Source organism: Urocitellus parryii, chromosome 1 (assembly GCF_045843805.1).
Source record: "Urocitellus parryii isolate mUroPar1 chromosome 1, mUroPar1.hap1, whole genome shotgun sequence".
NCBI classification, from domain to species: domain Eukaryota; kingdom Metazoa; phylum Chordata; class Mammalia; order Rodentia; family Sciuridae; genus Urocitellus; species Urocitellus parryii.
Window position 1 is genome coordinate 211,654,967 of NC_135531.1, and position 21,737 is coordinate 211,676,703.

General features: G+C 35.6%; 2 protein-coding genes across 4 annotated transcripts in view; one reads left to right on the forward strand and one right to left on the reverse strand.

The window, feature by feature from the left end:
* The window catches only part of Galnt5 (polypeptide N-acetylgalactosaminyltransferase 5), a 47,145-nt gene extending 41,351 nt beyond the window's left edge, over positions 1-5,794 (forward strand). For both annotated transcript variants that reach the window (XM_026401463.2, XM_026401462.2), the window contains one exon: positions 683-5,794. In XM_026401463.2, the coding sequence (XP_026257248.2) occupies positions 683-823 (141 nt within the window). In that variant the 3' untranslated portion in view covers positions 824-5,794. The remainder of the gene's footprint in view (positions 1-682) is intronic.
* Positions 5,795-8,421: 2,627 nt separating this feature from the next.
* Ermn (ermin) lies at positions 8,422-12,744 on the reverse strand. 2 transcript variants are annotated; one of them, XM_026401480.2, is made up of 3 exons: positions 12,504-12,744; positions 11,721-11,753; positions 8,422-8,942 (listed from the first exon to the last, which is right to left on the reverse strand). In XM_026401480.2, the coding sequence occupies exons 1-3, from the start codon at positions 12,742-12,744 to the stop codon at positions 8,422-8,424; spliced, it is 795 nt and encodes a 264-aa protein (XP_026257265.2). The 2 variants fall into 2 exon arrangements, with proteins under 2 accessions (XP_026257265.2, XP_026257264.2); XM_026401479.2 differs by having other exon boundaries at positions 11,721-11,813.
* Between the last annotated feature and the right edge of the window lie 8,993 nt (positions 12,745-21,737).

A 21,737-nucleotide genomic window follows, 5' to 3' on the forward strand; every position in this document is an offset into this window, starting at 1 on the left:
TAAAATACATCATTTCTGGCATTCTGTAATACAGATTATATATATATATATATATATATATATATATTCTAAACTTGAATTTAATTAAGAAATTAATGAACTCATTCTCTGTCATGGCTTTTTTTTTTTTTTTTTTTTTACCAACACCAATGAGGTATTCATCATCTGTCAAATACATTAAATGACATGGATTGGGAGGGTGGGTACCGGGGATTGAACTCAGGGGCACTCGACCACTGAGCTACATCCCCAGCCCTATTTTGTATTTTATTTAGAGACAGGGTCTCACTGAGTTGCTTAGTGCCTTGCTTTTGCTGAGGCTGGCTTTGAATTCACTGTTTTCCTGCCTCAGTTTCCCAAGCCACTGGGATTACAGGGGTGCCCAGTGACATCTGGATTTTGTTATGCTCTAAATCTTACAGTTATCAGCCATATCATTAGAAAATTCATCTTTTGCTACCCCAAAATTAATAATCTCACAGCTCGGAGAAAATAAAACTTAGTTTGAGACAAAACAAACTAATACTTCCAAACCCATGTTTATGTTATTAATTTAGTTTAGGAGAATTCCTTAGAAATCAAAAATATAGTTGCTCATCTCTTTGGAGACATATTAGGGATATATATATCTTTATTATCAAGTTCAGTCTGTGGCTCATTCCCAGATCTTCTTTCTTTCCAGGTAAATCACATTGTTTTTGAAAACTATCATCAGTTGTTGTGCTTGGAAGGAAATTTTCCACAGAAGATGCTTAAAGTAGCTGCTTGTGACCCAACTAAACCACATCAAAAGTGGAAATTCGAAAAGTACCTTGAAGAATGAAGAGGAACTGAGGTTTTGCCTGGTCAACCCATTAGATAACTGTGAAAGTAACAGTGAACTCAGTGACTCTATTTTTCAGTGGTAGTTTAAATTTTCAATGGAATGGAAGATTTTTTTAAAATCACAATATTTAGAGTACCAAAAGATAACTCAGGGAAATGGTCCACCATTTGGGTGGACTGGAGTCCTGGTGGACTGGAGTCCTTCAGCCCAGGGTGGCCTTTGGTATCGCCTATTTCCTGCCCTATGCAGGAACTCATTCTGCAGGTTTCCCTGGTGTCATCCCACAGGTAACCAGAAATGGTAACAGACATGGGGGAGCACAATGATATTCACAATGACTGTCTTTAAACCCACAGAGAACCTGGTCCTTTATTTGTTATTTTTTCATCAAACATAAACTGCATGAGTTCTTATGGCTAGAAAAATATCAGATGCACATAGAGTTACAATTCTGTTGAAATTTCTATACATTCATTTTTACCTAGCAATTTAAAACAGTACTGATCAACTATTGATGACCCCACCTAATAGCTGGGTTTTGATCTAGATTATTGCATAGTCTTTTATTCTCAGTCTGAGTCATAGAAAAACTTTTAAGTAAGAAAGAAGGGGTCTTTATAAAAATATTTAATTCTAAATGTAGAAATTGTTTCAGCTCATTTTGTGCTTTTAAAACTGCACTTTTAAATAATTGCTCATACCAGTAACTTCCTGGATTTTTGTGGATATTAATTTTTAAAAAGCAAAGAAAAATAGTAGTAACCAAAAATATATTTGGTTGCTGAAGATACTCTAATTTGGGGAAAAGTGAGAAGAGTTGAAACAAAGCAGAAATACTGCACTGAAAAAATATTAATTTTATATGAAAATAATCAGATGCTATTTTAGATTTAACAGCATTAGTGGGATGAAGTATGTTTAAAAAATATACTCTAAAAGACTTCAAAGTAGAAATAAAGTTAAGAAAACATAACGAAAAAGGAAAGAAATGAGGTAAACAACTCTTAGGAAGAGAATTAAGAAAAAATTGTCCTGGAGTTTTTCTCCCTGAGGAAAACAGCAAAGCTCTCAATGTGGACCCAATGATAACAATTAGAAATTTGGGGAGAAATTAACTATTTTTTGATCAAAATAAAATTCTCATCATAAATATACCAGTACTTATGCATACTAAGAGAAATCTTAAAAATCAGATTATTTACAATAATTTTGGTAAGAAAATTAATACCTGAAGATAATTTACTTGTCTAAAACTCACAGGCCAAACGGGGCATAGTGTTGCATGTCTATAATCCCAAGTACTTGGGAAGCTGAGACAGGAAGATTACAAGTTCAAGGCTAGCCTGGGCAATTTAGCAAGACTCTATCTCAAAATAAAAAGGTCTAAGAATGTAGCTTAATTGTAGAGGCCCCCTGGTTACTGAGGCCATCCTCAGTACCAACAAAGTAAAACAAATAAAAATAAAAATCACAGGCCAATTAATTGGAGAATCAAGATGAGAATTCAGCTCTTCAGATTCAGGGACCATTCTTTCATTTTAGGCCACTGACCTGAACAAATTTGTCCTATCACAGACCTTAGAAAGAGATATGCAACCTCTTTGTTGGGTCCTAGGATAGCCATGCTTATTCTTGTTCATATTTTTTTAAAAGACTTTAAAAATATTTGAAATATTTGTTCAGTTGAGTTAATGTTAAAACTGGACAATTTTAGTTCTGACTGTCTATGTAATACAATTTCAACATCCAACTGAGTATGCAAAAGCAAAACTATAAGGATGGGAAGGGGAAATATTTTTTGCACATTTATAACAATGTAAGATGTTTTATTCAAATAATTGATGATTGCAGATAAGAGAATAAATAGAAAATGAGATAGTCTTTTCAAAAATAGCTATATGAATGAGAAACACAAGTCAGATCAATTAGGCAAAGGATTAATTGAATTGCTGACCAAACCAATTATACTCTTCTGGTACTTCTCATGCTACACCCTGGGAAGGGGCACTTTGGGGTCCAAATCAGCCCTGAATTCTTCAATAGGAAGTTGTGTTATTGGGGGCTTCAGTTGTACTTGGATTGGCTTAGTTATTGCCTTTTCAACAGAAAAAAAGTCTATGTATCTTGTTATCTTGTTAACTTGAACATAGGATAGCCTTGATAATATTTGGCAGAATTTATGTGGCCAAAAAGCTAATTTACCAAACCCTCAAAGTGCTTTTGTGCCTGTCAGTTGTTATAACAATGTTTTATGACCAGTACCAAATTTGCTCAGTTCTGCTTGCTGACATTTAATTGGCTGTCATCCACAGGGCTGCAGACTCTGATGGGCCATGATCACAATGTATCTGTAGCCTCACCACACTAATTTGGAAACACTCTCTTAGATACTCAAATACCTTGCTCTGCCATTGTCTTAGGAACTATAGAAGAACAAGGATACCAGTCACAGGAATTCAGTATTTCCAGCCAACTCTTATGTCATGAATGCCTTAGAATGATTTTCGAGGAGCTCTTATGCAAGAGAATGAAGTTGAGACTTGTTTTTGGTTCAAATATTTCTAATTTAACTTCCGGATTCAGAATGCAGGACATCAATGATAGCTCACATGAAGATTCCAATATCTTGGATAAAAAATGAAGATATTATAAGAGGGGACAGGAAAAGAGAGGAGCTATTATTGTTGAGCACTTCTACACACTAGGCACTGCAGTTGGGTTGCAGTTATTGGTATCACAGATAATGAAATAAGATGGAGTCAAACCTCTGTGATCTCTATTATGTTTGGATAGAGAGGAAATAGAAGCTGTGTATCTCTCTGTGCATTAAGTATAAGTGTGTCAACTCCCTTATGTCTTGCAATGATCTATATACATGACTTCATGAAAGACCTGTTCTTTTCTACTTTCTGTATCAAATATGAGTGATAGACATGTACAGGTTTGCTTCCCTGTAAACCCCAAATCTTTCTTCCCCAAATCTTTAAGCAAAGCTGACAAGTTGCTCAATTTGAATAGAATTAGAAAATAAAAAATTGAAGACTTTCAATTTAAAATAGAAACCATGATTCTTAACTTCCATTCATTGTGTAGATTGTCACTAAAGTGCTTTTGCAACCAGTGTTAACATAGGTTGTTCAATGATTGCTACAAGTTCAAATGCTTTGAAATGAAAAAAGAAATCTTAACCAAGGCTGTTGTAAAAAATATTTATTTTTTTATAAATACCTGTTCCTTTCAGGTTTGAATAAGCCATATAAAGTATTATATTCTGCCATGAAGCTTACAGTTGCTGGTACCTGTATCTAAGAGAAAGAGCAGAGGGAATACCATCAGATACAATGAACTTAATGCCTCTATTTTCAAAGCAGTAGGTCAACTTATAGTCACCATTTTAATTCAGATCCCTTTGCCAATTTATGTAAGCCTTTGCTTTATAAAACACATAAACAAAACACTAGTGAAAATTCTCATTTTAAATCATATAGGGTAATTTAGAATAATTTAGAATATGCTGAGATCATAGTAATGATAACTGCCATCAAATAAGTAATAAATATTTTTTAAATAAAGGTTTTCTATTTTATTGTTAATTGATAATTGTGAGTTTAAAGATGTTAGTTACAGATCTATCTCTACATAAATAAAAGCCTTTAAATTACATATTGAAATTAAAAGTTTTGATAACATGAATGAAGATTTTAATCTTTTCCTGACCATTCAAAAACATCAATTTTTGTAAAGGCACGTGCGTGTGTATGTGTGTATTTGATGCTATAGATTGGGAGAAAGTAAAACCCAGAGTTTCCACCTGCAACATGAAGGAAATTAAATGTCACTGAATAATTTTAATTATCTTAGTTACATGGCTTTGTCTAATCTAACCTTCCATATAACAGTTTCAATAACAAGTGAACTTTCACTCTAGATACTGTTTTGCAGACTTGAAGGAGTAATCAAACTCTAAATTATCAGGGTGCTTGTTCTTCTGTTCATGATTGTGCACAATGATCTCATTCTTCTCCTTCAAACACTGCTCAAATTTCACTAGTTTTATACATATTAGTCCACAGGAAGTGGGCTTAAAACAAGACAAAGAAGAGTATTGAATAATTTTGTTATTGATTCCCTGAAAACATTCCTTAGTGAGAGAACACACGATTGAAGCTATAGAGCATAAAGGAGTTTGGAGTCAATTTGGACATCTTTATGTACCACATTTTTGCCTATGATCAACCAAAGTCATTATAAAGAAGGAGTTGGATAGATAATTTTTAATTTCTAGGAAAAACAAATAGCTTTCTAAATTTATGTCTAAAATTTCCCTGAGCTGGCAGCTAGTTCCTAGATGTCACCAGTGTGTTTTGTACTTTGCCATGTCTCTAGATGATTTCTGTTGCCCATTACTCCCCTCCCCCACCCCCCCGCCCCGTGTCACTGTGTCTGTGTAGACAGTATGGCCCAGTCATCTCGTGTTCTTCATGAGCTGTGTAAAGATTTGGGTCCTCATATTTATGGTGTTATGCTACAGTTTGATATTTTAATATTGGCAAATATAACTTTGACATTACTTTTTATAGCCCTCTTGTTTTTATAGAGCAATGAAAGTTCAGACTTTAAGAGAAGTGGTTGCCTTTCTCATATGGTCAAACATATTTCTTCTTTATGATACCCTGGTGTTTCATCCTTTTCCATAATTCTCTATTATTACTTATTTTAAATGTTTTCCTTATCACTTTGAAAAACTTAAATGTCTGTTATCCATTTGAAAATGTGCCAAAAGTACTACCCCCATGTAAATATGTGGAAACAATTACTATAAAATACCAGCATAGTTTAAATGTATTACCTTGACAATTACAAAGATAAATGTGTATTTTTTTCAAATTGTTGGTGTTAATATTGCAACTAAAACAATATCTCAGTTTCTTTCAAAGTAATAGAATTTTTTCCTGTATATTATTTATCTCCCAGAAAGTTTTTATAATTTCATATGTAATCATTTAAAAACCTTTTTGAAATAAACAATGCAAACGAATTGAAATGAGGTATTCTCTTGATTTTTGAAAAGGCAATTATTGATATTCTTAGTAGCTGCTAATATGGAAGTTTCTTACTAAAATTTAAAAGGTGGCCAAAGAAAGTCTAGAAACCAGAAGCAAAGACACAAACTTTTATTCACAGCAAGCCAGACACAGCAGTTCTTTATTTAAATGTTAATATAGAGAGATAGGTTCTACAAATTCTGTGTCTTCACCATAACAATATATTTACAGACAAATAAAGCTATTATTAATTTCTAATCAGATGACAACAAAAGGTCATGCAAGAAATATCAGCATTTGCACAATAAACCAATTTTCTTTTCTATCAGATACCAGAGTTCCAACTGAACCTGGAATCACAATGACTCAGGTAAACCTCATGTGTAGTTACCAAAGTGTGCCTTAATCATGTCCCATGTGCCTTTCAAATATGTTGAGTATCCTTCACATAATCTGAAACAGGACCTTGTCTTTGCTAAGCTACAAAGACTTAAATTCCTGTCAAATTTCTCCAGGTAGCTTAACTCTGTGACGGCATTAAGGCAACACGTGCCAATGCTGAAGACGAGTGTCAGTGCTCTCTTGTAACCACTTTGCCCCATCCATGAACTTGAAGCATTTACCAATTGAACATACCCTAACATAGTCTTTGTTGACAAAAATATTTCACAATTGGTTAATTGTCTGGTAAGAACACACAGCTAAAAAGACCAAAACTCTATATACTGCAGCCACATAAGAGCCAGTTGCTTTGCCATGTCACCTACCCATAGACCACCCATCTCCTTCAAGTTTCACAGGAATTCATCACAGTTATTCATTTAGAATAACTCAAAATGCAGGCTAAGGTGGACTAACAATATGGTCCTGTTCCATGATGGAAAACACAATACTGTACTTTGAAGTAAAGTAGAAAATCATAAGGGAAAGAAAAGAGTTTCTAGGTGAAATAATTTAAAGGATCTAAACTAAATAGAAAATTGTCCTAGCGCACCCATCTCCTACCTAACATTATCAATAAAGATCTGACTTCCCTCATGTTGTCTCAAATGAAATCTGCAGGTTCTGTAGTAATTGTGAAATAGAATAAAAGGAGCACCTTAATCCTGAATAACATTGAGTCTTGCAAACACTAAATGGAAGTATTTAGTGGAAAAAAAATATTATATAACCAGAAAGAATTAAAGAAGCTTCCATTAAGACATGTGGGATTTGTTACACATAAATAAGCAATAATCTAGAAGGAATAACTCAGGCTTTTTCACAAAATGAAAAAGAAATAAACAAAGGGCTGAATAGTACAATGAAAACTGTATTACACTCAGACAATAAGTAATTGTCTTTTTATTTGTGGAGCCAAAAGATATTTTTAACTGTGGCAACAGAAAGTTCAGGGTAATATATATATGGAAACATGAAAGGAAACATTGTGGAACAAACTAAGTAAGAATATAAATATAGACTCTCTTTTCATAAATATTCAATACATTATTTGATGCATTGATTTGAGTGAAGCTCCACAAGTATAATTTTAAGTTTTTTTGATTTGGGCTGAGGTTCAGTGAATTACATATTCCCAACAACTATCAGAACTTTCTCACTAAAAATATATGCTCACACCCTACTTTAAAAATATTCTAAGATAATTATTTCCATTTTCATAGTAACTAGTACAGTTGTGACTAGCATTGTCTCAGGTTTCTAAGGAAATAAAATTATTCTGAGATACTGTTAATAAGAGAAAGCATGATAATAGAGAGGGACATTCTCAGAAAACTGTGCTAAAATCATCATTTTTCTTTTTTATGACTTTAATTGTGCTAGACAAGATTTTGTTTTCAGTCACAAAAATACAACTATCCAATATAACTCCTTAGTCTATTGCCCACAATCTTCTAGCCCCTCCCTGTATCAACCCTCACAATGGGTTTAATTCAGTTTGAAAGCATAAAGCCAACATTTAGCAAACAGAATTCTCCTGCAATTGCTCTGCCCCTTAGTGAGAAAATTCAGTGAATGGTGACACTAGGAAGGTGACCCATAGAATTATCACTCACTAGATGCCAAGGAAAACCACTCAAAATGTTTTCTTTTAGGGTAATAAGGCAAAGAATTTTTGAAAGTTTATTACCAGAGTCTATAAAAACCATGCTTAAAAGGAGAAAGACACCAGAAGAAATACAGGAGTCATTTCAAATAGTTATCTCTTTGATTTGATGGCTACCTTTTCCAGCTTTGCCACTTTTAAAGCCAAATCATGCTAGAGTCCCCAGTGGGTCTGGCTCTTTAATGCTGGTCACATAATGCTATATTAGTAAAGTTTTAAATAGCAAGTGCTCAAGAATGAATCTAAAGCTTTTTGATTTGAGATTACCAGACTGAGTTTTGTCTAAGGTTATTTCCATATCATTCTACAGCAAAAAAGACAATAAGCTTGCCTGTGTTTCAAGGGGGGCGGGGGATAACTCAAGGCATAGAAACATTCCACTCAGGACAAATGGAATTAGCTTTTTCTTTAGTGAGTGTGAGAAATTCTCAGTTCCAGTTAGTTCATAAATGCATCATAGACTCGAATTCATCAATTCTTTGCTTGGTGTTCCCCTTCCTTATTTTCCGATAGGATATTGTATTATATCTTGAATAAGCATTTCTGGAGATATCTCCCTTCTTTCCTAACGTTGGCTGCTCATCGGGTGTCACAGGTTGGGAGCCGGGGCTGCTCAGTGGGGAGTCCTCACTTGCCTCCGTTTCTTCTTTAAATTGAGAACCTTCTTCATATTTTTTCTTGAATTCTATCACTCGAACTTCGTCTTCATCATCATTGTAATCATCATCATTATCCTCAGGAGCTTCTTCATTCCAAACCTCTTCCTGCTCACCATGTTGAGAATGCAGCATGTCAACTTCGCTAGGTTTGTGAAATCCCAACCATTCAATTTCTGCTGCCTGGTGAGCTTTGTTCTTCCTATCCTCGTTTTCTCTCTCTTCTAGAGGTTGTTTGGCAATTCTTTCTTTTGGACTATTTATTTCCTGGTTACTGCTGCTCAGAGGAATCTTCTCCCACTGATGTCCTATAGCAAAATCAACAGGTAGGTAGTTGAGATGTTCAGAGGTTCCAACATACTGAGATGTTACTTTGTTATTCTCTAAATTATTTTTCTGGACAATCAGTTTCCAATGTGTGTTTTATGGGATATAACTCTGGGCTACTCATATGTTCTACACAATCAAACATGCTTCATGGTCAAATTAGTTTGGAAAATAACTGCATTAAATACAGTTAAATAAGCTTCTTTGGAATTTATCCGAGCCTTTAAAATGTTAATGAACATTGTAAATCTCCAGGAAAGGCTGTAACACAACCTCGTTTGACTATGGAATTCTATTTTGTGTACCACTGTATTTAGTGAGACTGATATCCCCTGAGAAACACTTAAATATACTCTAACCTGTCAAGCTGGAAATATAATATATACAATAGAATGTTTGGATCTGTTTCACACATACACAAACACAGCCCTAAAGGAAAATTTAAAAAAAAATAATGACTGCCTATGGTCACACTCACAGTAACAAACTTGACATTTGATGCTCTCTTTCTCAGAGTTGCGCTAAGGTAGTCAGGTATGGAAGGAAGAGCAAAGACCCTCATGTGGTCAGCACACAGGGCTGGCAACTTAGGCACCAAGCCCACCAAAGCCACAAAAAACAGTCTTGAGACCTGCCCAGATTTTGAAATCATGCAGAGGTCATTGTTACATAATGCCAGATTAGCCTGTATTTTAGGCATGTTCCAAACGACAAGCAATTGACACAAGTTACTTGTTACTGTGCAGTAACATTTAAAAGGCTTAAATGCACTGAAATTGCCATTTTTCAAACACCTAGATCATGTCAGTATACCTTCAATGATATTTATGGAACATGATAAGAATTAATTATAAGAAAGAAGAGGTTCTTTTTTTAGCTTTTGCCCTAAACAGCTTCTGTAGGAAGCTTCAGTCTGTAGTGTACAAGAATCAGAAAGGTCTGAGTTGGGTCCCTTGCTGGGTCTGGGCTCACCATCACCTTCCAACACCATTAGATCCTATATCTAAGTAAGGTGAGAGGCAATTTTGTTCTCTTTGTTCTTTCCCTCTACAATTCTCCCTGAAGGTTGTTCATAAGTCCCTTTCATCCAAAGTTTTTAGTTTCCTTTCATTTATTTTATTTTATTTTATTTTTTACTGTAGGAATCAAGACTATAATCTTACAGAGAAAAAGTGGGTTGTCACTCCACATTAAGTATACAGCTGCAATCAGTTCATTGGCATCCAGTCAATATTCTTTACATCTTTACATTGCATATAAGTATACATTAGAATGTTTGCTCTAATATCAAGCTTTGTTTGTTTTTCCAGAAGAACCAAAGAAATTGACATTTTTATTCATATTCAAGACTCAGGCATGGATTATCACCAATGAAATTACTTGAATTTAAGTTATAGTTTTTCCCCAATATTTTTAGCATTTTTATCCAGGAGCATTGCCTTTCAAGATTTTTTTTTTAAGCTCTCTGCCATAGTGAAAATAAAAGACACCAAACCTCTGCCTCTGTCATAGAGGAAAAAAGCACACAGTCCATGTTTCATCAGACAAGAAAGGACTCATTCAGGGACAAATTCAGTGATAAGACCATATAGCATTAAATAGAGTCTGCTTTCATTCTCCATTTAGTCAAATTGGAAGATCCTAAAAAACTGTCGACTGTAGTGGGTCTCCAGAATAGAAATTTGAAGGTGGCTCTAGATCCCTGCCCCCAAAGGCTTATTCCATTAGAAGAAAAAAGACTTCAGCAAAGAATGTCTTGAGTTCATTTTGTGGGATCTTAAGTTTTATAAGTTATCTCTGATAAAGTATTAGCTTGACAATAACTATTATTTGCTACCTTTTCCCTCATGTATCTATGTATTGGTCAGCAGACAGTTTGAGAGTTGTCCAGCAAAGGGAAGAAGTCCAAGAAATTGCCAAACACCTCCAGTCTGCCTGAATATTTGCTATTTTATGTGAAGTTCTAATATTTCAACCAGTAGTCTTTTCAATATTTTCCCTGTTAAGGTTCAAAGATAAATTAGTTATGTCTGACAAACTGGTTTAAATTTCTAGATAAGATGTTTATAGGGGCAGGAGAGGAAAAAATGATTAATAGATTTTATTGGGTACTTTATTTGAAAGCTGCTTGAATGTATGTGTCTTCTTAGAAGTAATGTCTAAAGGATTTTGTGTCTTGTGGCCTCTTCAGTTTACTAAAAATTAAATATTTGTCACTTCAATGTTCTCTTTATTTCCCCCATTTACTTAAAGAACAAAATTAAAATTAACTTCATCACAATAGGGGCTTTCTTTGACAAGAAACAGTTCACCATTTTGTACTTATATCAGAGGCCTAGAATTTTCCTATAGAGCAAATCAATTTACAAAGTTACTTTAAACTGTCTGTCAATAATTGTCTTTTAGGGTAAACCTATTTTTGAAACATTTACATTTCACAAGGTGCCTGGCAAAGATTTGGAGACACCAAATTAAAAAAGAAAGGTTGATTAAGTGGGCTAACACATTAAGACACAGATATCGAATTGGTATGCCAATCAGTTGTACCAATCCCTGCAATTTGAGTCTTGAGTCATCTGGAATGCTTCCTGCAGTGGAACAGACAGATAAGTCAACACTCTCTTATCTGCCTATTGCAGCCTTGTGAAGTCAGTGCCTCAATTGCTTTCTCAACATTATACTCACACAACATCCCATGTGAAAACTGTCATCATATCCAGTCAAACAATTTCTGTGTAGAAAACTCTAGTTCCCATTACCTTCTCCGAATGTCATTTCCTTAGCACTTGTTTCTTGGAGAGACAGATCTGTGATAGCCTTATGAACAATAAAGAGGTGATCTTCTGGGTTTTCTGTGGGGGGAAATACAAGTATTATAACATGATATATATATATATATATATATATATATATATATATATATATAGAGAGAGAGAGAGAGAGAGAGAGAGAGAGAGAGAGAGAGAGCTCAAGGGATGTAAATTTAGACTCTAGGTAGATTTTTAAATTTTGAATTATGATTATTAAAACTTACCATTTAACTTCTGATTTTTAACTGATTTCATTTATTTATATAGCAATTAATTTCTTTACTGATATTCTCTCCCTTTATGCTTATATAAGATAGAATCATGAATGCAGACCTCTTTAGTTATGTATGACAGGAGATTTCAAAATTCTGAATTCTCTTTGTTCAGTAATAATATTAAATCACAGTAGTTAACATTTAACTAACTTTTAGTAATTCTTGCCACTATCCCACAAATGTAGTAAAGATTCTTCTGCTTTCTTCTAGTGGAAAAAAAAAAAAAAACAGACACAAAGAAGACAAAGAAAATTGTCCAAGATCATAGAGCTATCAAATACACAAGCCTGAATTTACCAGAGGTAGAGGTTCAGTTATTATGTCATGCAGCCCTAGTAGAATATGGAACTACAGTTCTTCCTCATTCCTATAATAGCAGTTTATTAAAAAAAAAAAAAACACCTGAGTGAGCCTATAAGCAAAACTACTAAAGTGAGGAAAAAGGGAAATAGTTTACCTTTTAGAATCTTCTCATCCATAGAACAGTTGAGTAGAATGTTCCCTTGTGATTTTCCTCTTTCTTCCTGATTTCCTTTTGTGGACACATCTTCAGGACCTGGTTCAACCCTGTAGTCTGGTGGGGTCCGGTCCATATAAGTCGCATCCTCATTGATTTTAGTGGTAGGTTGCTGAACACTTTCGGGAAGACTATTCCCATTACACTCAGCCCCACTGAATGTCCCAGAAACATCTGTCATGATGTACCCTGGAATCCAATTTGGAAAGAGCTTTGGAGAAACTGAGCAAATCCTCTCTTTGCCTTCAAATCCTACAGTTTCAACTCTGACTCTAAAAATACAAATTATTCACTTTGGTACATAATGATGAGATTCTTTTCCTAAAGGTGTCCAGACAGAGTTCAGAATAAATGCAATAGGATTTGCCAGATTTGCCAGGAGCCCGTAAGCAACCATCTAGCCAATCACCACATCCTTTGTTGCTCAGCAGTCCCACTTGCAGAATTAATGTCACCCTTTTGATTTACATAAACAAACAATCTGAGGCAATCAGGCTTTTGTGTTGGCAAGTAGAGGGGGACTTTCAGCTTGTCAGTCCCCCTCTGGGAACAGAGATTTTTGTCCCTTTCCATAATGGCCCTTTGTAATTTTCCTGGTAACAGGAGCCACAATTGTTCCCCAGCTTTAATCCAGAGAGAATGACCACCTTGAGGCATATTAGTTCTGTGTCACCAGCTTAACATTTCCAAATGGATTTTGTTCAAGTAAAACCTCTGCTATTTTATAGGGCACAATGGCATCGTTTCTTATTTATCAAAGAATAAAAACAGCTTATTGAAAACCTGTAAACAGGATAACTTTATTGTAAATGATTTTGGCAGCAGATTTCATGGTGTGCTTTCAGGAGGTCAAGAAGGGACCTCAGAGAAAAACAAAAATGTTACCAACTTGCTAATACCAAAAATTACACAATTTTAGAGGCATTCACTTTGTCTCTATCTTTTCATCCTCTAGTTTATTTATGTTTGCTGGAGCCCAAATCATTCCTTTAAGACCTTTACAAATTTCTTCCTGAAGTTTTCTCTTTTCCTAATCAGAATTATTTCTACATTCCAGCTGGTATTGTGTGATCCTGGTAAAATGAGAGAGCACCAATATGGTCTGCCCATGGCGAAAATGGTGATGAGTTAAAGCATTGCTACCAGCCCCTCCCCCCACCTCCCCCCCCACCCCCGATTTTTAGAGGTATTAATTGTTTTTCCTGTTTGAATCCACATGGTAGCAAATGATTCCAGAGCCTATGCCTACACTGCTGGCTGTGTAGAATGCCATCCCTTCCTCACAGCCAAGCCCTTCCCTGACCCCCAGGACTTGAACAGGACTCCAGCCACACATTATTTTTTCCCTTCTGACTACTCTTTGCAGATATAATGAAAGAGTAAATTGTTCAATTATCTGTGTAATGTCTTTCACCAACTAAAACCTAACCTTCATCTGGAAAGCTGCATGTCCAAACCCAAAGAATCTTAAACTCTATGAATTTATCAGATCATATAATAGCTAAGTCCAGAGTTGGCTTCGTATTCCTTTTGATTCAAGGATTTAAACAATATTACAGGTAAGCCATTACTCTTGGTCACAAGGAAAGTACATATTTGGAGTTACTTGGGCCGACCTGAGGTCTAGTCTTTTTCTGGGTACCTCTAGCAGATGTAGTAGGCTAAATGATGACCACTCTCAAACATATCCACATACTAATTCCCAGAACCTGTGAAGTATTCCCTTCTGTGGCAAAAGAGACTTTATAGATGTGATTAAATCAAGAATCTTGAGGTGAGGAGATTAACCTGGATTGGGGGATTGGATAGAGTCACAAGTGGGTGTGAAAAAGGAGGCAGAAAGGTCAAGGAAGTAGTAGATGTGACCTGGAAGAAGAACTTTGGAGTGACATGAGGAAGAGATGATGAGCCTATAGATCAGGGCAGCCTCCTGAAGCTGGAAACACAGGGGAATGTCTTTCCAGTGTTTTCTCCCTTGAATCTTCTCAATAAAATATAGCCCTGCCAACACCTTGATTTTAGACTTCTACCTGAAGTCTAAAACTGAATGAGAATAAATATTTCCTGTTTTTAAGCCATTAAATTTGTGGTAATTGGTTACAGCAGTAATAGGATGCTAATAGACTGAGTCTCCTACATCTCTGTCTTCATTTTCAATGACTGGCTAGGGGCAGAAAATTCAGGTTTCCAACCATTTACAGGATACATACTTTTTAATTCCAGCCATCTTGAATTGCTTCCTTTTGACCAAATGGGTCTCTCTTAACAAGACTGTATTTTCTTCTCCCTCAGCTTTCCAGTAGTTCTTGTCTGAAGTTTGTAGAAGGTTACTAAAAGATGTAAGAAAATCACAAACTCTCTAGCACCCTGAAGTTTTTCTAACAAATCTAAAATTCAGTCTTCATCAGGAAATGGTATGAATCAAGATATAAGAAGAGGGTTGGGGATGTAGCTCAGTGGTAGAGAGTTTTCCTAGCATACGTGAGAATCTGGATTCAATCCCAAGTACTGAAAAAGAAAATTTCAAGAAAAAAAATTTATAGCAATTGTGGAATCGTGGTCAGCTTTACAGTCAAGGATGGGCAAAATTATCTCTGCTTCTCATTGCTCCTCTATTGATCCAATCTCATCATTTAAGCTCTATAGTATGTAAACCATTCATGATATCTTTTCTTTTTCTTCTTTTGTATGCAATGTTTCATTGTTTGAAAGTGAAAGACATTCAATCCAAAACAAATTCAACAAAAGTAGGACTTATTCTGACTTCTGAAATGTTCTCTATCCTTCTCTCCTCTATTTCATCACTCCCATTATTTTACTCCCCTATATATTAGATTTTTCTCAAGCAGGTCCTTCCTAAGTCATGGTAAATATTCTTCTGGAAACTCTAAACTCATATTTATGAAGATAATTAGTGATGCAAGAGAACATTTCTTTCTCATTAATTCCAGCCAAAGTCCCTGAGATAATGAGCTAGTTTTGGATATTTGTTAATCCCTGAACCAACAGCTCAGACTATTGGAGATAGATATTCCAATTGTCCATTTCTAGGACAAGTGTCCACTCCTGAGCAGATAATGTTCATAGAAAATGAAAATGACTATAGATCAAACAAACAAGTAATAGGCATCTATTGCAGTAAGAGATTCAGATCCCTCATCTGATAAAGGTAGATGCTAATATGATATACTTTTTTAAGTTGTTGTAAAGATTAAATGAGTTAATTCATGGAAAGTATTTATCACAGCATGCAGTAGTAGGTATTTTTTTAAATATTTGTTTTTATGGTTTTATTGTTTTGTTATTATTATCATTATTACCACTAACCATGCAACATTGGCAGTCACAACCTACCTGGGCTACATCCATTCACCTGCTGATAGGAATGATGACACATACCTTGTACCATGACAATTTAGAATTAATGTGGGCAGGCATGTAATAGAGACCCATGAATACTAGATATTACTTGTATTGTTATTTGAGAAGTGTCCTGAAGGAATAAGATAGCATTAGCTCATCTACATATGCATGAATATTTTTACAAGGGACACTCTGAAACTTGACTTCTGAGATGGGTTGAAGGTAGATTATGAAAGAGCTCTTTTTACTCTTTTAGGAGGGAAGATTGATTCTGAGATATGTCTCAGTGGCTTGTTTCAGGGGATTCTGCAAACAATGGCAGCACGTGTTTTATTTAATAACACATGCCCTGTTTAATAACATGACTCCATCTTCTTATCTTCGTATAGCCATTATAAATACCACAGTGCATTGACTCAGCAGAAATTGACCCCATGAGAGTCTGTTCTAACAGGACAATATATAGATCTTGACCCCCAGATCTCTCTCACACAAGAATCCATGAAAATAAAGCATGCATTATATTTTAAAAAGTACGGTAGCAAATGCACAGATAAGAATGGGAGAAATCCCCATAAAATAAAATCATTTCACTCTCTTGCCATAATTTTAAGTACATTATCCTATATGCATAAGGAGTGTCCCCAGTGAACTGGGCTGTCTGGAGCTTTTAACTAGGCAATTATAATTCTGCTTTACTTACAATGGGATTTTTTTTAAATCTCGTTTAATGGAAAGAATGATTTCTCTATTCACAGAGACTCCACAGTGTTAAATAGATAGAAGTGGAATTTGTATGGGTGCTTATAAAAGCACAGAAAGTATTTTGAACTGTGTAGGCATAAACATTCTTTGGTAGTTTTAAAGTACTTTATAATCCTCCTAGGGAAGCAGAGCTGTATGCAAGTAATATCACTGTCTGCATCTCCCCTCCCAAATTGTTTTGAATGTCACTAGGAGTGAAGGAAACATGTTGTTTTTCAGAGGAGAAAGGCAAAAAAATAATTAAACACATTTTACCTTAAGGAAAAAGGAATCAGAAAAAGCAAATCTGCTACGGGTCTGCTTTTGCAAGAAAGAGATGTGACTGTGAACAAAGGCAATTTTTCTTAGGATGCCTCTGATAGTTTAGCTGAGTAAACTTTGTCTTGGGAAAACAGGAAAAAATTCACATGCTGTCAGTGAGAAAATAAATACAGATATACCAAGATCTTTTGTAAAACCTTTGTGTTTAATCCAAGAAAAGAATGTTGGGCAGCTGTGAAGATTCTACTGACTTTTGGATGAGGAGGGCAATGATTTTAAACCTCTGTGCAATGATGAGCTTACACACTGCCAAGAAGCTGAAGCCAGACAGGAAATGCAGTCCAGGAGCCATGCTATCAGAAGACAAACCTGTGGAGAAAAGCAACATCCTCAGTGGGATCGACGCTATAAATTAAGTTTAGGCTCCCAGAATTATTCATCTGGAAAATTGTAGCAGTCATCTGACTCATCTCCCACCTCCATTTGCCAATCCTCGGGCTCCTAAATCCTCTGTCTCCCACTTCCATCCATCATTCCTACTAACACCCAATTAATATTCTGAGAGCAAGCTTCTAAAAGAACAATTGAGAGACCATAAGTCTCATAATACATTGGTTCACAGTAAGTGTTCAATAAAAAATGAACTTCTAATAAATTTGCTATTTGCCAAAATCCCTCACACACACACACACACACACACACACACACACTATACAGACTTAAATACTCATGTTTTGTACTTTTTTAAGTACAAACTCCTTATGACATGACCCAGCTGCTTTTCAAGTTTTTTACCCCATTTTTCCAAGTTCCTCTAGCTACTCAACAGTGAACTATTCTTGTCACAGTGAACTATTCTGTATTACCAAATATGGTCACATTTCCATGTCTTGGCTTATCTTCTCCTTGTATCTTAAACATCTGCCCCACCTCTGGTGCTCAAATCACCTAACATCCCTCTCAGTGCCTCTATTCAAGCCAAAGCCACATGTCAAAGCCCATCCCAAATCAAACATTACATCTTCTATAAATTGCCTTATGACACTTTTAGTCAAAGGCTCTATTTGTACTTTTGAGCTACCTTAGCAGTTTATCTTTATGTCGTTTTAATGACACCTCATTACTTTGCCTTGGTTTACACAATTTTACAAAATTTTACATAATCACCGTGCTACCAGAAAAGCTTATGTTGCAATTCAAAGACCTCGATTTAAATCTTAGTTCTGCCACGGAAATTCTGTATGAACTTAAGCAAATTCCTTAACTTTTCAGTCTCAGGGTATTTGAATAATGCCTACTTCACAGAGTTTTTAAAATACTAAATTACATGGCAAAAATCTATGTGGATCACCTGATACAGTGACTGACACTTAGCAGGAGCTCTATCATTGTAACAGTGTTATTTGTCAGTATATTATCACATCCTTGCAGACTTCATAGGATTAATTTTTGCATTTCTGCATGGACAAACAGCACCTGCTTCATGGTTTGTGTTAAAATTCTTTGAGTTGGCAATAACTAGAATTTTCCAGTATTAGAATGCGGCAGTAAATTCATTTGAAAATATCCCTGGCCTCATTTTCCATTCTTCTATTATAATCTGTTTCATCTGTTGAACTAAATATTAAAGATCCAAGATCCAAGCATTGGGTTGTTACAGTGTGGAATGATAATGTGGACTCAGATGATGCCACCTACTGGCATACAGAGAATGAGTTATAAACTCTGTCCCCAAGGTCTTCAATTTTCAAAACATAGGGATCTTCACCCACCCTTCTGGCTATTTACTAGACATACTTGCTCAGTGGAATATGCAGTTGGTTAATGCAGTCTTCATGCAAAGGGGGTTCTGCATCAGCCCTGAGTAACTTGAAGGAGAATATTCACATTTTCCAGGACAGAAACTCTCAACAGAGGAGCAGCTTGTGCTTAGACAGGATGCACAATGTTTGACTCTTTAGGAACACCAAATTCACTCCAGGAAGACTTGATTCCATCCCCAAATTCCATCTACAATGTGCCCTCAGGAACATATCTTGAACAAACCATTTAACCCAGGAATTGTGGAAGCCACAATCCCTGATCTGAAAAACTAAGCTCAAACTAGCAGTTGCCCTTTGAGGCCTCGAGTGAGGATTTAATAAGATCATACCCAGGACGCTCAGTAGCTGATGTATAATATTTGAGTTACCAAAGTGAGTAATCAAAAGCAGTGCAAGCTTGTTTGCTCAGTTGTCTTCAAAGTGCAGTTTGCCTCAGAATCCTCGGGGCACCTCATTTAAAATAGATATTTCTAGAAAAAAAATCCAGATATTCTGATTTTATTGAAGCCCAGAATGTGCATCATAAACAAATACCTAGATATTTCTGGTTCACATTCTAATGAAAAATAGCATGCTTCATAATTTCCAATCCATAATAAAAGACAGCAACAGTCTTGGAGGAAAAAAAAATTTTTCATTCATATTACTTTAGAACTTATAGTTTCGGTACAAATAAACTTTGGGGGAATAACAGTAATAATAATAAGGACCACTCTACAGCATTTATAATGTGACAATCACTGGTCAAAGAGCTTTTCATTTTAGAGTTTTTAAATCTTCACAACAACTTTTTGAGACAGATTCTCTTTTTTTCTTGTCATTTATAGATGAGGAAAATAAAACACAGAAGGTTTAAGTTACTTGTCAAAGTTAATTGTCTGGTAAAAGACAGAGCCAGGAATTGAACCAGAGACTGCTATCCACCACAAATTTGTACTTTCATTAAAAACATAGTTAATTAACTGACTAAAACATATAGAATTCTTCAAAATAAAGAGCCATGTTTTCTGTTGCACTTTTCTATCTAATGGTGGCTCTAGGGAAAAACAACTTCTATGACAGTCACAGACAATTTTTTAATGCATTCTACTATAGTAAGTGTGTATGTAGTGTGTGTGTATCCTTTAGTGTTTTTTTAATTGAAATGATTTATGCTTCTTCCTTTACTGTATTCCAAGGTTGAATCCCCTTGTTAACAATACTTTAGTCTGATTTTCATGGACACAGTTCTGCAAAAATCTTTATATTTGTTTGCATTTCTAATAAAAAGTCACCTGCCTAATAAAACCAATCCATCCTTTCTAATAGTGAACATTTATTTAGAAAGACCAAATGGATGAAGAAGTCCTAGGCAATCTCTATTAAAGGCGAGTTTTGAGAGTACTGACTAATATGGACCAGGAACCCTAATGATCACACTTCGTTTTTACCACGTATCGTCAGTGATACAACTTAATGGTTATATCTCCCAGGGTATGTTGTCATAGTGTTTTATAGTTGAGAATAAAATTCACGCCTAGTTCAGGCTTTTGTGACCAATTTTAAGAGATAACTTGCCACTCTTTCCTTCCAAAATCCTGAAGGAGAAGAGGAAAACAAGAGAGATAATGGTAGGAATCAGAACTCATAGTCACCCTGGAGGGGAAATCAGTGGCCCTCCAGCAATGATTTGTCTTCTATCACTGATCTCTCTTGGTTATTTTGCATAGAGTGTGTGTTCTGGTATTCATATGGCCTCGTCACCCATTATTCATTTGATATGGTTGAGGCACCTCACTTTAGGGTCGGTGATATAATTGTAAACTTTTCAAAGGCAACACCTGGATCACAGGTATCTGACCACTGCCTTGCCATGGGTTTAGAAAACTGGAGCTGAGTGTTCGAACCTGGGTCTTTGCATCACACATAGAGAGCTAGCACAGGCCTGCAGCCAAATGTGCACTTCATAAGTGTTTATGAATTAACAGAGTACTTTGACCACCCTTCCTTTTTATACCTCAAAAAACCTAAACCTCAAAGATGTGGAGTTCTAGGAGGCAGAAGTGAAATCATAAGAAAGTTGAGGAGGCCAGGTAAGCCAAAAACATCTGGCTGTTCCATTCCCTTCCTTTTGCTCTCTTTCTTATCCTTATTTCTCTGTCTCTGAATCTTTCTTACCTGCCTTTGGTTCCTTCTTCACTAAATTAATTGGCCTTAATATGTAACTGAAATATGTTTATATGTTGAATTAAGGAAAATTTGAATATTTAAAGGCTCTTCATAAAAAAAATAAGCTTCCTATGGTTTGAGATGCTCTGTACTTTTCTGTAATAGTGAACTGCTTTTATGTCTTTGTTGGTGTTAGTGGTCCTCAGGGGTGAAGGGTTTTCGAGTTATAGTCTAACTTACCTGCACCCGGTCTTGCTAGCTAATTTGTGTAATTTTCTGTTCCCATTTTTCTTCAGCGCTGCCCATGGGAATAAATTATATAAAGTAGATAATTAGTTCATAGAAGTGCCAGAATTACCACCGATAACATATGCCTCTCAGTCATAGGACCAAAGATGTTCAGAGTTCATGAATCTGCCAGTTTATATAGATACTGTTGCTCCTGCTTTAATTCATCTTCAGACTGGCTAATCACATTCTTCATATCTTTATGTACATTGGCAATTATATGAGAATTGAGGGCCGGGCATAGTGGTACATGCCTGTAATCCCAGAAACTCGAGAGATTGAAGCAGGAGGATTGCAGGGTTGAGGCCAGCCTCAGCAATTAAGCAAGGCCCTAGGCAACTTAGTGAGATCCTGTCTTAAAACAAAAAAATGAAAAGGGCTGAGGATGTGGCTCAGTGGTTAAGCCTTCCTGGGTTCAATCCCTGGTATCAGGAAAAAAAAAAAAAAAGAATTGAAGACTTCCAGATGCAGGTCCAATATGTAACAAGGTTGGAAGTCATTGCTTCCATTGTTACAACAATAACAA

Bases quoted from the DNA above. Each gene is read 5' to 3' on its own strand.
- Ermn (XM_026401479.2), bottom strand. From the start codon at position 12,744: ATGACAGATGTTTCTGGGACATTCAGTGGGGCTGAGTGTAATGGGAAT. The intron at 11,814-12,503 runs GTAAACTATTTC...TTCCCCCCACAG, and splicing joins GGATGAGAAGATTCTAAAAG to AAAACCCAGAAGATCACCTC. The intron at 8,943-11,720 runs GTAATGGGAACT...ATTTTGCTATAG, and splicing joins GGAAATGACATTCGGAGAAG to GACATCAGTGGGAGAAGATT.